This window comes from Acanthochromis polyacanthus, chromosome 11 (assembly GCF_021347895.1).
Source record: "Acanthochromis polyacanthus isolate Apoly-LR-REF ecotype Palm Island chromosome 11, KAUST_Apoly_ChrSc, whole genome shotgun sequence".
Classification (NCBI taxonomy): domain Eukaryota; kingdom Metazoa; phylum Chordata; class Actinopteri; family Pomacentridae; genus Acanthochromis; species Acanthochromis polyacanthus.
Genome location: NC_067123.1, coordinates 22,361,871 through 22,378,258, shown reverse-complemented (window position 1 = coordinate 22,378,258; position 16,388 = coordinate 22,361,871). Strand labels below are relative to the sequence as shown.

The window sequence follows — 16,388 nt, the reverse complement described above, 5'->3', positions numbered from 1 at the left end:
ATACTATGACATTTGTTCGGCAACACGCTATACTATATCCATCCATATCCATATATCCATCCATCCATCCATCCATTTTCTTCCACTTATCCGGGGCCGGGTCGTGGAGGCAGCAGGCGAAGCAGGTCGTTCCAGACGTCCCTCCCCCCGGCAACGCTTTCCAGCTCTTCCTGGGGGATCCCGAGGCGTTCCCAGGCCAGACAAGATATATAATCCCTCCAGCGAGTTCTGGGTCTACTCCGGGGTCTCTTCCCAGACGGACGTGCTCGGAAAACCTCCAAAGGAAGTCTCCCTGGAGGCATCCGAATCAGATGGCCAAACCACCTCAACTGGCTCCTTTCGTTGCGAAGGAGCAGCGGCTCTACTCCGAGCTCCCTCTGGATGTCTGAGCTCCTCACCCTATCTCTAAGGCTGATCTCAGCCACCCTACGGAGGAAGCTCATTTCGGCCGCTTGTATCCGCGATCTTGTTCTTTCGGTCACTACCCAAAGCTCATGACCATAGGTAAGGGTTGAAACGTAGATGGACTGGTAAATCGAGATCCCTCTTCACCACGACGGTCTGGTACAACGCTTGCATGATTGCTGACGCCGCACCAATCCGCCTGTCCATCTCTCGCTCCACTTTTCCCATCACTCGTGAACAAGATCCTGAGATACTTGAACTCCTTCGCTTGGGGAAGCAATCCACTGGCAGTGGTACGCTATACTACAGGCTTTTTTAATTGACAAATTACTGTTTTTTTTTTGTTTTTTTTTAGCAACATATACATATTTGAACAGTTTTAAAAATTTCTATACTTTTACTTGTACAATAAAATATTGTTCTCTGACATTTTTTAGGCAACATATTATACTCTGTTTTCTTGAATAACATACTATTTTGACAATATGCTGGAGTATGACAATTTTTGAATCAAACGTTTTTAGAGCGACATGCTATGTTTTTAGATTGACATGCTATACTATGATGTTTTTAGATTGACATGCTATACTATGATGTTTTTAGATTGACATGCTATACTATGACGTTTTTAGAGCGACATGCTATACTATGACGTTTTTTGGACGACATGCTATACTATGACGTTTTTAGAGCGACATGCTATACTATGACGTTTTTAGAGCGACATGCTATACTATGACGTTTTTTGGACGACATGCTATACTATGATGTTTTTAGATTGACATGCTATACTATGACGTTTTTAGAGCGACATGCTATACTATGACGTTTTTAGAGCGACATGCTATACTATGACGTTTTTTGGACGACATGCTATACTATGACGTTTTTAGAGCGACATGCTATACTATGACATTTTTTGGACGACATACATATATTTAATGTTAAATACACAAACTGTTCTGTTGATAATTGAAATATTTATGTAATATTTAAAAGTTTCACAAACTTTATTTTATATCATATTTCAAGTACATTTTTAAAGTTTTTAAAGATCAAAACTTTTTTACAGTAAAATATGAAATGAATCACATTTTTAACTGTAAAATCAACAATATCAATACATTTCTTTAATACAAATGTTGAAAATGTTTTCCCGTAATTTTACAGTGGTGTCCTGGCAACCACAGCTGCTGGCATTTTACCGTAAAATTTTTTTTTTTTTTTACAGCGTAGCCCAGATCATGGGTCGCCCACCCCACCAGTTGAGCTATCTAGGTGCCCAAATGCTCACAAATTTAACAATCTCCATCAGAGACCATTTGCTGCATAAGTCTTTCTCACATTGAAACCTGCAGTGAAATATGAAGTCCTTTCTAAAGAAGCAAAGTCATCAACTAAAATATACACCGTTACATTTTTTATTGAACAAGAAACAAAATATACAGGGTCAGATAAAAGTACTGCAAAAGACAAAAAAAAGGAAACATCTTTGGTTCCTTCTCATGGTCGATGGACCTCCCTATCCACTGCAGGATTCAGGGAACAATGAACGTGTCCTGTGGGACAATGCAAGAAATGAGGTTTGCCGTTTTTATTTCAGCTGAAGATGACCGATTCCATTAGGTGTGTTACTGATGCTACATTTTGAGTAGAACAAAAGAATGTCTGAAGAAAAATGGACACGTTTGGTGGTGAAAACTACGATTCTTTTCCCCTAGGTATTCCCACTCGGCTCAGTTGTTGCACCTTTTAAAAGCATCAGACAGAAGATGACGTTCATTGACAACCAAAAAAAGAGTAGCTCAACAAACATGGTCTAAAAAAGGAAATAGAAATAGAGTTCTGCTGTGAGATATGTTTGTTTTTACAGTACATCCATGCAGGACAGTGGAAAAAAATGAATATACATTCTCAGCTAAGTGCTTGTCAGTTCAGACTGCCACAGAATAAAAACCAAAACACAAGCGTTGCATAGAGGTCCTTGAACATTCTCTTGTTAAAACCTGATTACAAGCTACTGCAATTACCAGGACTTGGAGGAGACAATCATAAAAACACAGAAATCAAACACACACACACACAAACAAATGCACAAAGATGGAGTTAGATCAAAGTGGTCCTTGTTACAAAGATATAAGCAGACTGAAAAACAACCGAGAAAACAGCCAGAAGCAACTGAACTCAAAAAGACGAAGAATGAAGAGTTGGTCATAAAAGTAACACCTTTAGAAAAGGTCTAAATTAATACAAAATAAGCAGATATATATTTTGTACAGCATGTTCTGTTAGATACATACATTTCTATATCACAGATTATGCTAAACAATAAATACAGACCACAAACAAAAATGCTGAACAAATAAAGCAGTGTGACGCCAACACAAAAAAAAGAGAGAAACATTTTGGTAAAGGTGTGAAAATTCAGAAAAAATATTGTAAATAATTCTAAACATTTCATCTGAATGAAAAAAAGAATGAAAGTTTTCCTTCAAAAATATGTAGAAATCTAGATTATTTTGATGTTAAGAATAGGACTGACTAAATAAACTGACATCTCTGTTAAGACTTTGACCGACAAACATGAAGTTACACAAGCTATGAGTGAAACCCCTTCCAACACAGACTCAAGGTGCAAATGACACAAACTGATGGAACGCGCGCACACACACACACACACACACACACACCATTCAACCTCTGATAAGTCCTCTTGGAATAAACTGGTTTGGCTTGTGTCTCCCCAAGCAGCACTGATATTTAGATGGTGCGATCAAAAAGTTCTGAAACTGTCAACAGGGCCCGTGTTATACACTTTTATGTGACAACTGGCAGGTGCAGTTTTGTGATTCCTGCATGCAGAGAGAAAACCATCGCATTCTGTGTCAGTCAGCAGCTGGATGATCCAACCTTCATGTGGAGGACCACCGCCCTGATGAGAGGTGGGTCTGCAGCTAGCATCAAGAGAAGAAACGGCAATTTTGACAGTGGAAGAGCCGCTCTTTCAAAACCAGAAAAGGCGCGATCAGGTGAGAAGCACGCTGGAAGCATACTCATCATTCACGTGGTTGTGCACCGTGAGTCAGGAATCAAGTGCCCTGAGGTCGGACTGTCAATGCCGAGTTCTACTGTAACATTCTGAGGCATCTGAGGGAGAACATTCAGTGCGAACTCTGAGGTGCTGTGTGCTGTCTGACAAACTGGCGATCACATGCAGGTTCAACAAAATGAAACCCAGGTTGAAGTTTCATTGCTTTGACACGGAGATTCAGCCTCACTGAAAATGTTCTTGATATGTTTACATAACAGAACTTCCAGAGAACGCTACAAATGTTACAGGAGAGCTGGGAGCAGTGGAATACTGCACAACGGGACTACTTCATTGGGGAAACTGCCTACAGCTAAAATAGGTAAAGTTTGATTCTTACAGTCTGAACTTTTTCATCGCACAAAGGTAGTCAGTGCAATTACACGCACACTAATAATGAGGCTGTTACTGATTATTGCAAGCATCATGGAAACAGTGTTTCTTAGTGAAGGTATGGTTGAGGCTGGGATAAGCACATCAGAGTCCAATAACTTGTCAAATCTTTCAAATTTCTCAGACATTTTATACCCATGAGTATGGTGTATATATTAGGGGGGAAAAAAACACCTTTTGGGTTGGGTTGGCAGACTGAGTCCAAAAAAAGCCCTTGGTTTCCTTATAATTTCTGTGGATAATAAGATGCTGCCTGGAGGGCTTGCAAGCACATGCTAAAGCAGCTATTAAATGAGTCATGACAATCTAATTATTGGAGGAAATTGGGTTATTGCGAACCATGTAAATGCTATTACATTAATCAGGTTAGTCACAGTTATTAAGTTACATTGTGCATGTAAATACACTGACAGGTGAAGCACAACTTTATTCTCACCTTCAGAAAGCCTTCAGAGGACACTGGGAGGACACAAGCTAACCCTTCTATTAAACGTCGCTCAGATACCCAACATAAAAGACACAAAGGTGTGACTATCCGATCAGCTTCTAGACCAGTGTTTAACATCAGCTTCATCCAGCCGTGGAGCAGTGGCTTGCAGCTGGTGGCTTATCTTTTGGTGGCTTGACGCTGGAGGGGAAGGAGGAGAGTGTGAGAGCAGCGCTGCTTCATTCCTGCGCAGAAACAGGCTGAGCGTTTGCCCCTTCTAGTAGGGTATCTGTGTCCAGTTCGGGGTCACAGTGGCAGGTGTGGGAGCAGGAGGAGGAGGAGGTGTCTGGGACAGGACAGCTGCCGGGCTCCAGCAGACAGTCTGTAGGTGGTGGAGAGGGCGAGTCAGTCCCTGGGTCGGAGGTGGGGGCTCCTGCCGTGTCGCCGTGCTGACCGCTGACGTTCTGGACCTTCTTGTTCAGCTCGTTTCGCTCGACTTTAAGTGCCCGCCGCAGCTTCTCAAGCCGCTGGACTTTCCCCTGAAGTGCGTCAAAGTCACGGTCCCGCACAGCTTTCTGTGGACACACACAAGTTATGAAAACTCTGCTGTGATGGTTGTTCTGTTTTATCCATTTACACAAAATGTAAGAGACAAACTCAATCTATCACAATATTTCAAAATATCTTCAAGTCCCTCTTCCAGATCAGTTGCAAGTAATACATATATATAGTTTCATTGTTGCAATCCACTAAAACACGAACGTGAAATCGTATCTTAACTCTAATGCCAAAACAGTCTTGGCCTCTATGGGTAAGACACACATGGGAGGATTTAGAAATACAATGCTTCTGTCCCAGTGACATTTTGATTTCAATTAAAATCCAAAGCTTCCCCTAAGGTTACTATTTTGGGATGTGGGTTTGCAGCACTGGTCGAACGTTTCCCCGTCAACTTCTCTCTCCCATTGCTCTCTGTGTATGCCAATTCATAATAAACATCTTTTACTTGTCATTTATTATCTGCATTATGTTCGATAAAGGGCTACACAGTGGCTTGGTGGTTAGCTAACAGATCCTTGGTGCACATCCCCCACCTTCCTAAGTTTGCATGTTCTCCCTGTGCATGCATGGGCTTTCTCTGGGTACTGTGGCTTCCTCCCACAGTCCAAAAACACACTGAGGTTAACTGATTACTCGATATTGCTCGTAGGTGTGAGTGTTGTCTTTATATGTAGCGACGGACCGGTGACCTGTCCAGAGTGTCCCCTGTGTCCCCTGCCTTCGCGATAAGTCAGCTAAGGTAGACTCCAGCCCCCCGCAACCCTAATGAGGATTGAGCGGTGTATCAACAATGTATGTTCAATCAGTGCTCTGTAACCGTTTCCTTGAATATAACTGTGGATAGAGGGATACAAGAATGTACTGAGTGAAATTAAGTGTATTTTTGCAGCTAATTTGATCAGTAGCAGGCTTGTAGAGCCACATAACGGTCTCTAGTACTCAAATAGCAATGCTGGATGAAGGTCTGTCCCTCCTGGGCTTGTCAGGGGCTGCAGCTGTAGCGTTTTCAGCAGGAGAGCTGCTTCTGTTTTGGCCAAGAATGCCTTCTTTTTCGTCAGCATCAGAGCTTCTCGTTGCCTCGCTGCTGTTGCCAGATTCAGATTAAATGCATTTAAAAAAGCAGATATTTTGGCATGACTTAGACGTCTGGGGCCAACATCTGCTGTCTTTGGTTGTAGATGGATTAACACTTCAGGAGCTATTAAAGCTAGGTTCGGTCATTGGACAAATATTCTCCAACATTTCAGCAAATTGCAATTCAAGGGTTCACAGATACAACTAGATTTCTTTGTACCTCTGTTAAAATAACGAGTTTGAGGCAATGAAAAGGAAGCACAACAACACTGCCTCTCTCATAGTTAGAGCAGTACAAGGTGAGAGATTTGAGTATTTCAGAGAGCTGCTTTCACTGTGGGCAACAAGAGTCAGAGACATGACAAGCATAAACACCAAAAGCTGTTTCACCTCCTCAGCCATCTCCAGCAGAGCCTTGTTGCTGCTCTCCCACCTGGAGCGATACATGGCTGTCTCCTTCTCCAGCTTTTTGATCTTTTTAGTCATCTGTAAGCACAAACGAAACAAGACAGTCGGTTCAGCAGGTAAACCCAGCAACCCACAGTTCTTCTCTCTCTCTTACGAGCTCACTGGAACAGAGACCTCACCTTCTCCATCTCCTGTTTGAAAGTGGTGAAGACTTCATTGCTCTTGGACAGAGTGGTCTGAAACTCTTCAAACTTCTCTGTGTACAGTGACAGCTAGGAGATCAATACAACACAGGTTTGATAACAGCAATGGCAAAAACATTTCACTTTCAATCTGATCTCATGCTGAGCTACAAATCTGAAAAGTAAAGACTCGTAGGAAACCTGCTGTTTGAGATGAACTTCCTGCTGCTTCATTAGCTCACACATCCTTTGAGACTCCACCGCTTCTTTCAGCAGCTGCAGAGGGAGAACCACACAAGGGAAGAGAAACAGGTATATGTGAGGAAAAATCCAGTCCTTGTTGGAGGCTTTAGGTTTATCGGTATAAAATGGATAATTACAAAATCTTTCTCTCTGTCGTGGCGTTCCTCTGACTCCTTCAGCAGCTCCTGTGCCTGGTGCAGCTTGGCATCCACCAGCTGTTGTTGCAGGTCTTTGTGCTTCACCACTTTGTCTATGTGCTGGTGGAGGATACATAAAGGTGGAAAAATAAATCCATGCCACACATTCAGTAAAAATGTGGCAATGTGACATGAGAATGAGAACTCGCATGCTGCACTTTAAACAAGCAGATGTGCTAAAACTGCTCACTCACTTCTTCCCGCAGTTTGTACTGTTCATACAGTTTCTTCAGTTTCTCAGCCAGCTCTGTGTTCTCCTGTCGGAGGCTGGCGTTTCTCTCGTTGTGCTGCTCCATCTGGGCCTGGATGTCATTCAGTGTCGCCTGGAAATGAGAAGTCACCTCCTTCCTTTTCTCTTCCTCCAAACGGGTTCTTTGCATTCCTTCTTCCTACACAAGGAAATGAGACAGTGTAGCGTACACGCTTGGCCTTTGGAATTCCAGAGGAGACGACAAATTGGATAAGAACACACTCTCTTAGGATGGGGGTCTAGAACCCACATCAAACTAGAACCCACATCCAGAATCTTCCCCTCTCCCAGGAGAAAAGCACGTTATCTGAAAGAATTACAGCTGGACATCTGTGATTCTGGTCTCACAACCCTCAGTTTGTGGAAGAAAACTGGGTATTTCTTTTACAGCAAAGGACATTCAGACCTCCTGCAGTGGGATGGAGTTCCCTGCAGAACTTTGACATCTTGAAAAACAACTTAAAAGACAATGACTCTCACTTTATGCTGCGAATGTTTTCTTTTAATCAACATTTATCCAGACCTAACCTTCCTTCCCCCAGGAATGCCATGTTGCCTCCCTTTAGCAGGATCTGATAAGAACTGGACGTAAAACTTTTACGACCCACATGGAAAGCCTGAGAGTGTCACAGTTTTACCTTGAAACATAAATGAACTAACATGTTTGTTTCTGACATGTATTTTGTGTTCTCAGGTTTACCAAAGTAACAGTGAGCATTTCCTCTATCACATACTCAAAATTCATATCTGTGGGTTATATGAACATAGAGTTATTCATTTGCTGGTTTAATCCAATTTCTTCCACAGTCCCACAGTGCCCCCTACTGACGCTGGAGGACACGATGATTTTGGAATGGATGTCATTATTAACCTCTGAATTTTATCCCCATTAACAATGTAAAAGGTGAAACTTGTGCTATTCATTACTATATGTATGACATGTAACCATATCTTTACTGTGACATATATTTAGTATCTAGAGCACATTCACATATAGATTGAATGAATTAAATAACTCACGGATTTGTTAGCTTATATAATTATGATTGTGTCACTTTTGGTTGACGGGATTATGGTGAGGAATAAACAGATTGTGTTTGCATGTTTAATACCACGCGTTTTAGTTTGTTTTGATAAACATCATCTCCCTTTTCTCCTGAAGACAAAGGAAGAGTAATCAGATTACTTAAAATCACGCCAAAGAAACACCAACTCGGCCCAGGCCCTCCAGCCCTGATAAAACGTACAACATCCTTGTCCATCCTCTCTTTTTTCCTCTTTTGATTTGCTCCGAGAACGTGCTGGTTCTCCTTTCAGTTTTTCCTTTCTAGATGCATCTTTTCTTTATCTTCTGAAGCTCCTTTGTTCCAGAGTTTGGTCTCTGGTAACTAGTTTTTTTCTTGACATTTTTATGATCTAAGATAGACATTTTTTCTCACTTTCAACGCAAGCCTGAATGTTTTTGTTCTTTTATCTATTTTTCTGACAAGAACTAACTGGAACCAGTTTTCCTTTTTCCTAAATTTTGCGGAGGCTCTCCAGTCAACATCCATCACCCGGCCAACACCGGCTAAACTAGAACGAGAGCCACCATTTTAATTAAGTGACTTTTTCATCAACCCTGGACACCGGCTCTGCTCATCGCTCATAGTATCCAACGCCTCAGAGGTCTGCTGGTCCAGATCCACTTGTCCCGAACCGAGCTCCCAGAGCAGGACGTGAACCGTTGCCATAGCAACGACACAGCGCTTGGGAAACAAAGACGTCCTGTCGCGTTGTGAAGGCGTCATCAAGTGGTGACCTCGGCCCAGGATACGGAGACTCTGACTGACAGTTCTGCTCACAGTAAGATCCACTAAGTTCTCTGTTCCTGATCTGGGTTGATTATTTAAATCCAGCCGCTTTGTTCTTTTTGTGTATCGATCGGAGGCCAAATTACTGTTTCATTGAGTCAGGTCGTCCGCTATCTGGCTTTCTGTCACCATAATCCTCATCTTTTAATATGCTGATTTGAATCTGATCCACACACACACACACACACACAATCTCACACGCACACACCCATACATGCACACACACACATGTTGCATGTTTCACTGCATATAGCTCACCTGTATTGTTTTGGTAGAATAGTTAATAAATATTTTCATTTAGACCAATCCATGGTCTTGTGCATTTTCTGTGTGTGAGAACAGAAGTCAATTTCAACCAAGAATTCTAGACTTTCAGATATCAGACTGACCAATTATATCTCAGTTTGAGTCTCCTTGAGATTCTTACTTAAATTGATAATTTTCCTCAGGTAAACTGAGGTGGTGCCCCTTTATTTTAACAAGCACAAATATAATCACTTCAGTGGTTATGCTACAACAGTATTAAGTCTCCTCAAGGAACATTTATGTTGCGTTCTCCAACAGCTTTAACCCCTGTGTCATCATGCGGATCAAAATTGACCCGTTTTAAAGTTAGAAAATGTGAGGAAAAAAAATACATTTCACAGTGAAACTTCTGATGTTCACATGTTCAACATTTTTGAGAAATCTTTGAACATTTTTGGTGGAAAAAAAGAAATGTTAATGTTTCTTAAGAGCATTCACCAAAAAAAAAAAAAAAAAAATCACTTTTTTTGTGAATGTTCTTAAAGAAAATATTTGAAATTTTACTGATATATACGTAATCATTTTATATATTTTTCAGATTTTTTTGGAAGATTTTTACTCATTTTTTTGAAAATAGTTACAAGAAGTTTCTTGCAACATTTGTGGGATTTTTTTAGAATAAAACTTTTAATGGCAACTTTTAAGGAATTATTGGACTTTTCTTCCTGAAGGTTTGGCAAATTTTCAGAAATTTGGGGAATTCTTTTTTGCTGAATTTTTGGATTTTTTTTCCAACAAAGAAACAATATATTTTGGTGCCCATAAATGAGGACAACAGGAAGGTCAAACATCCGACTCATTTCCCCTTTGCTATCACTGTGACCGGTACTTGACATTGAATGTGAAAAATTGATCAATGTTATTTAGCTGTCCGTTCTTCCAAAGCAACGGAGTTATGCATCGAGGTTGAACTCTCAGGGAGAAGTTACAGCTACAAGACATGTCATTCAATGAATCTTTGCAGATTATGGAGTATACATTTAATAAAACTATATAAAGGTGACAGCGTTGTACCTTGAGTGTGCGGTTGTGTCTCTGCAGCTCCTGCAGAGGCTTTCCAGCTTGCTGCGGGCCAAGATGGCCTTACTGTGCTCATTCCTCAGGTTGTCTTTCTCCTGGACCAGCTGATTTTGCTTCTTCTGCAGCACCCTCATCTGCTTCTGTGTGTTACGGTGCTCTTCCAACTGTTAAACACACACACACACAACTTGTGTTTTGAGGTGTTTCACCAGCAACTGAAGATCAGAATTATGCCTGTGGCTGATAAGTCTTTCTAAAAAGCAGGATATCTACCAAGCATACTCTCTGTGAAGGAAAATTACTCTTTCTCCTTACTGAGGTATTTCTTTGCAGCTGTTTGCTGATGGTAGGTACCCTCAAATTATCCCAGGGTTTATTACTTTTGAACTCTGTTCCTATTTGCTTCTCCCACAATAAGGCTGTGAGCACATTTAGGCCTTATTCTGCGGCAGATGTTGCAGAAGAAGATGCATGAGAGATGACTGCGGTCAGGAAAACACAACTTGGTCAAGATTAGCTATTGTTTAGTCTGACGTTACTGAGTGGAAAACCTGTCTCCATATTGGGCTGTAATATGAACACGGCCTTCCTCCCAACTCAATATATACCCCAAAGTTGAAGAGAATTCTCAGAAGCGATGCTGCCAGTGTTCACATCATTGTGCTGCTTTGTTGTATCACTTCTCCTGATATCAGTAAACGTTATCCTCAACCTAAGCCATCTGAGTCCCCAGAATATCTCCGTCTGCCTCCTCATCTTCTCTCGACATCGTAGAATTTCCTTAACGCTCTAATTTGATGTGATGCTGTTATTGATTACACTCATGCTTTAAGATTACAATTTATTGATCTATTTGGGCCATGAATACCATCAATCTAGGCTCATTTGGAAATATTCAATCACATGAACTTCTTAAGCAGTAAATGACTTTTCTTTTAACAAATTGTTCAAGACTGTAGTGTGATGTGACCTCAGACAAACATAATCAGCTTCCAATGAAACTGCTACTTGGAGGTTTTTGCATCGTCCACTGCTTTCAGACATTAACAAAGCTGTAGACTGTTCTGCACTTATCAGCTCTGACACTGACACCTAAAAAACACCAGCTTCCTCATGCTCACACAGCTAGAAACACACGCATAAACACATTCAGTCAAAATAAAAACTGCAGGATGTACAACCCCAACAGATCATCTGAGGACATCTGGGCTGTAGTATCCTGTGCAGCACTGGAGTACATATTGAGGTCAGGGGACACTGACTAAGATCACTGCCTCACCTTGAAGTACACAAATTCCACTGACCAAACTAAGGGCTCAGGTGACAAATAAAAAAAAAAGCATTTCTTCTTCTGCCAGCATTTAAACATCTTCTAGTCAACAGGCACAGACATATATGTTGATATAGCCATGAGCAGGGATTATAACTAACATGATTCAGATAAAACTAATAATTTAAGTAGACAATGTACATTAACAATCTATTTTCTGTAGGAGCTACTAAACAGCTGACATTGACAGCTATGACATACCTAAAACCATGCTTATTTATTCTGTTTATATACAAGCTATTGTCAGAAGTAACTGTCAGAGTTCATGGTGAAAAGATATACTTTGTGTTAACTACTCACCAGTTCAGCATACTTCTTACAGAGGCCTGCAGCTTCTCCTCAGGGGTGCTCAGTGTGTTTAGAGTCTGCATAAGAAGAGTGATCTCTTTGCCTGTACAAAAAGGAGAAGTAAAAAAACAGCGGATTCTATTAAAAGACAGAGCTGTTGGACAATAAAAAATAATAGTTTCTTTAGAGAGCTAGTCCCAGTAGAGCTGCAATGATCACTAATTCTGAAATTTGTACACTTTAAAACACTTTAAACATTTTCTACATACTACAAACTGCAGCACAATAAATATATAAAATCTCTTCAGATCCATCATAGAAACTGAACTTCTTCTTACCTAGACCCTTCACTTTTTTCTTCTCCTGAGTCTTCTTCTGCTCTTTCTCTGCACCATTTATTTTGCCTTCCTCTGACTTGTCATCTTCCCTCTCACTGGGGCCATTGAGCTCTGAGCTGTGTGACTGACCGTTGGGCAAGGCACTGGCGTCGTCCGAAATCGTTACCCGACAGTAGGTGCTGAGGATGTCCTCTAGCTGCCGGCTCAGATCGTCAGCCGTGAAACACTGCGACAGTGCAGCCTCCGCACCTGGACAGTGGAGAAAAAGCAAAATCTAGCTGCATTTCTTCTCTCAGTCAAACACAGGAATGAGACAGCAAAAAAATGAGGCAAAAGCAGTACAGTTGTCACCAACAAGTATTTTGCTATTGATTTTGTATTGTTTATTTTACAGATTAGTGGATTAATCTAAACTGTTCATACTCTTCAAAAACAGCAAAAAAACTTTTAATTTCAACATATTTTATTTGACAAACTGTGGACTATTGTATATACAGCTCAGGAAATGTGAACAAATGTTCACATATCAAAGCGCAAAACTAGCGTTAACCTGGCAACTCAAACAAGATAAAAATACATTTAAAAAGAAAACACATGATATAGGTCAGCAGTTCAACTCCAAAAGAATTATGTATTTTCATTAAGCCTCTTAGCAAAATGTAAAAGCAGGTATGGGTGTTTAACAAAACGGAACATGTACACAACGGATATTTTAGAGGCACTGACTAGCTAAAGCAACTCATTTGATCCTCCTCCTTGTGTAACTGTTGGCTGACTTTGGCAGCAACTTCGCGTTGTATGTAAATATCACTTAATTCACAGCAAAGCTATTGTGTTTACCTAATTTCTGGTAAGTTTATTGGACACTATCACAGTTATAAAAACCAAGATTTCAGCAAAACAACAGCTTAAAAATGACCGCTGACTAACATCTAATCTTAATGAGCTGCGAGGCAGTCACGACTTGATGCTCGTTCACAAACAGAACAACGAGAGCAGATATTTTGGGGAATCGGCTTGATAAAAATACAGCAATGTCGGCACTGAAAAAGAGAGAAGCAAACAGATGTAAAGTGTTTCTCTTCAGTTGTTCATGTATTATGCTTGCGGTGCCATGGCATGCTATCGAAAGTTTTTAAAGTGTAAAAAATCCCTTTTTTTCCCCAGTGACAATTTGAAGCACTCCCAGTATTTTCAAAGCAGTGGGTTATTTAAAATGTTTTCACGGAAACTGGTCAGACTCTGCTGCTGCTGCAGTTTCCGAAAACTGTTGTGCTGTCTGCAGATGACAAAAAACCGAAGGCTAAAAGTGACATGTATTGTGGGACGCACGACAAAAACATTTGTTACAGAAAAAAGAAATTAAAAACATGCTTCTGTTAAAAGAACAGCTGACTAATTTTTTGTCCATTGAAGCAATTAATTATGCTGACTTACTAGACTTTAAAAAATTAGCACATATCTAATTTTGAAAAGAAAATTGCTAGATTTTTTTTTCTACTTTGGCTGGTGTAAGCAAACTTTAAGAGGTTTTATAAGGATCTTTAACAACATATAACAGGCAAATGTGAGTGCTAACAGGTACAATATTAAAACGGCAGCTTTTAACTGACTTTGGGTGCATTTTGAATTAGTACATAATAAAGTAAAACACAGACAGATTGATATGGGTTATTGCATAGTTTCTCTGGCAAAATTTCTTCCATGTAATGATCAGATCAAATGTAATTTTATGCTTAGACAGTCACAGTTCAGATAGGCTAATGTTCACTCCCTGCATGTCCAAATGTAACAGAGATACAGAGACAGTCCTGCCAACTAGACAGAATTTTCTTCAGGAATAATTAAAAGTTCACCTTCACCTCCTCCCTCCTGGTCTTGTGGAGGGGTGTCTGTCTGTGGCGTCTGTGGTTCGGACTCTTTGGGGCTGTTGCTGTCCAAGCTGTCTTTTGCAGCTGCAGGTGACGCCATCCCTCCTGCTGTGGGTGGAGCATCCTCGCTGCCCTGGGTGGCAGACTCTTCCGTGTCTTGTTTTATCATCTCTGGTATCTGTTGCAAGTACAAACACCAGTGGTACTCAGCTCACTGACGAGGACACGGAATTACAATATTAAACTAACATGCTATGGGATAATTATAGGACATCTGACCAAAGGTTGCTGGTGCAGCGGTGTTGAAATGTAGGCAAATGACTCTGTAAAAATAAATTAAACATCATAACTGCAATTTTCTCTTCACAAAAAGCCCGATAATAAATAAATTCAAAATTGCTGCTGTCAAGAGTTGTGCTCCGCGGTGTAGGAATGTTTGATGTTAGTATTAGCACAGTTTTGTCACACTGAAATGTTATTAAGATAACCGCTGCCCTATAAACTGGCTTTTGTCGTGAAAATTGGCCCATCTTGACTATTCAAACACTCCGGCGAATTTCATAATTTAGCCAAAAACATGTTCAAATGCCAAAATATGTACTGCACTTACTGGAATGCTGCAACACCTTCCACAAAATAGTTCAGTTAGTTGGTTTCTGCTCCTGACACAAACACTGTGCCTGTTTACGTTAGTAACATTACAGTTTATCGGTTTTTATCAAGGCCAAATTCTATATATTTCCTCGAAACCCTGCCTCGTCCTCACTAGCTTTCGCTTTCCCACTTGCCACAGAAATTTCCCAGTGCGTTAGCTAGCACAAGCTAACCCTCGTCAACCGCCAGTTGCAGCTAAATTAGCTCGCACGACTACTAGTTAGCCAATGTTAGCTCGTGTATACTGGGCAGAAAAGCATAAAAAGAAAAGCAGACAACACGTGTACTTGTTTCTGAATTACGCCCTGCCTTCACAGGTAATATGGAAATGTTTACCTGAAGACTGAAGGAGGAAACAGCTACTGTATCTGTGTACTGCAGGTTTCATCAACAGCGTGAGACAGAAAAAACTCACTTCCGGTCATAACTTTGGATTCTTCTTTTTCGGTGTAACTTTTAATTGCAGCTCACAGCTCAGCGGAAGCAGTGTCGACACCTACAGGACTTAGGAAATACTACATGTATGCAGTTAGGCCCAAAATTTTTCATACCCAAAGTTCTATTGGATCAGGATATTTCCTTCACCACTGTAAAAAAAACAAAAAAACAACCTTGATTGCGTTTTTCTAAAGGATGCAAAGGGATTTTCTCCCCTCTCGCCTGTTCAGCACACTTTTAAACCATGCAGAACACCTTTGCAGCCACTTGCTACTTAAATGGATTGCATGAAGCTGACATTAAATTAGCTAAAAAAGAGCATCTGCAAAATGCACACATTTGCAGGTTCCATCCATCCATCCTCTATACACGGCTTTATCCTCACTAGGGTCACGGGGGGTGCTGGAGCCTATCCCAACTGACTCGGGTGAAGGCAGGGGACACCCTGGACAGGTCGCCAGTCCATTGCAGGGCTACATATACAGACAAACAATCACACTCGCACTCACACCTACGGGCAATTTAGAGTACTCAATTAACCTCAGCATATTTTTGGACTGTGGGAGGAAGCCCGGTTTTCTCCGGAGTGCCCGGAGAAAACCCACGCATGCACAGGGAGAACATGCGAACTGCATGCAGAAAGATCTCAGGCCCACCCCGGGATTTGAACCAGGGATCTTCTTGCTGCAAGGCCAAAGTGCTAACCACTATCCACTGTGCAGCCCCATTTGCAGGTTGCGTTAGCAAATTTATAGATGGTGTTAAGCCATGCACCAAAAGGCCAAATAGAGTCAAGTTGAGAATTATTTATTCTAATGTCAAATTTTGATTCAGAGTGAAGTTTTATATGAGCTATAGATTTCTTCTGAATAGAAAATAAATGTCTGAGTGACAAAAGACAGTAAGACATGTACTACACACTATTTGATTTTCCTAAAAAAAAAAAAACCCAGAGAGTATTACATTCCCAAAAGTGATGTCCAAATAACTCAGTTTTTTGTCTAGCCCAAACACAGAACTGATAATCAGAAGCTTTCTTCTCTGTCCAGGTGATCTTTTGTT

General features: G+C 40.9%; 1 protein-coding gene across 1 annotated transcript; it reads right to left on the bottom strand.

Moving 5' to 3' along the window:
* Window positions 1-1,810: 1,810 nt before the first annotated feature.
* On the bottom strand, window positions 1,811-15,335 carry txlna (taxilin alpha). The gene is given in 13 exon segments (XM_022198440.2): window positions 1,811-4,888; window positions 6,339-6,434; window positions 6,536-6,628; window positions 6,740-6,814; window positions 6,919-7,038; window positions 7,173-7,367; window positions 10,402-10,433; window positions 10,436-10,571; window positions 12,038-12,063; window positions 12,066-12,128; window positions 12,364-12,612; window positions 14,220-14,412; window positions 15,225-15,335. Coding segments are annotated over 12 exon segments (1,605 nt in total). The 5' UTR covers window positions 14,404-14,412; window positions 15,225-15,335; the 3' UTR covers window positions 1,811-4,552.
* Between the last annotated feature and the right edge of the window lie 1,053 nt (window positions 15,336-16,388).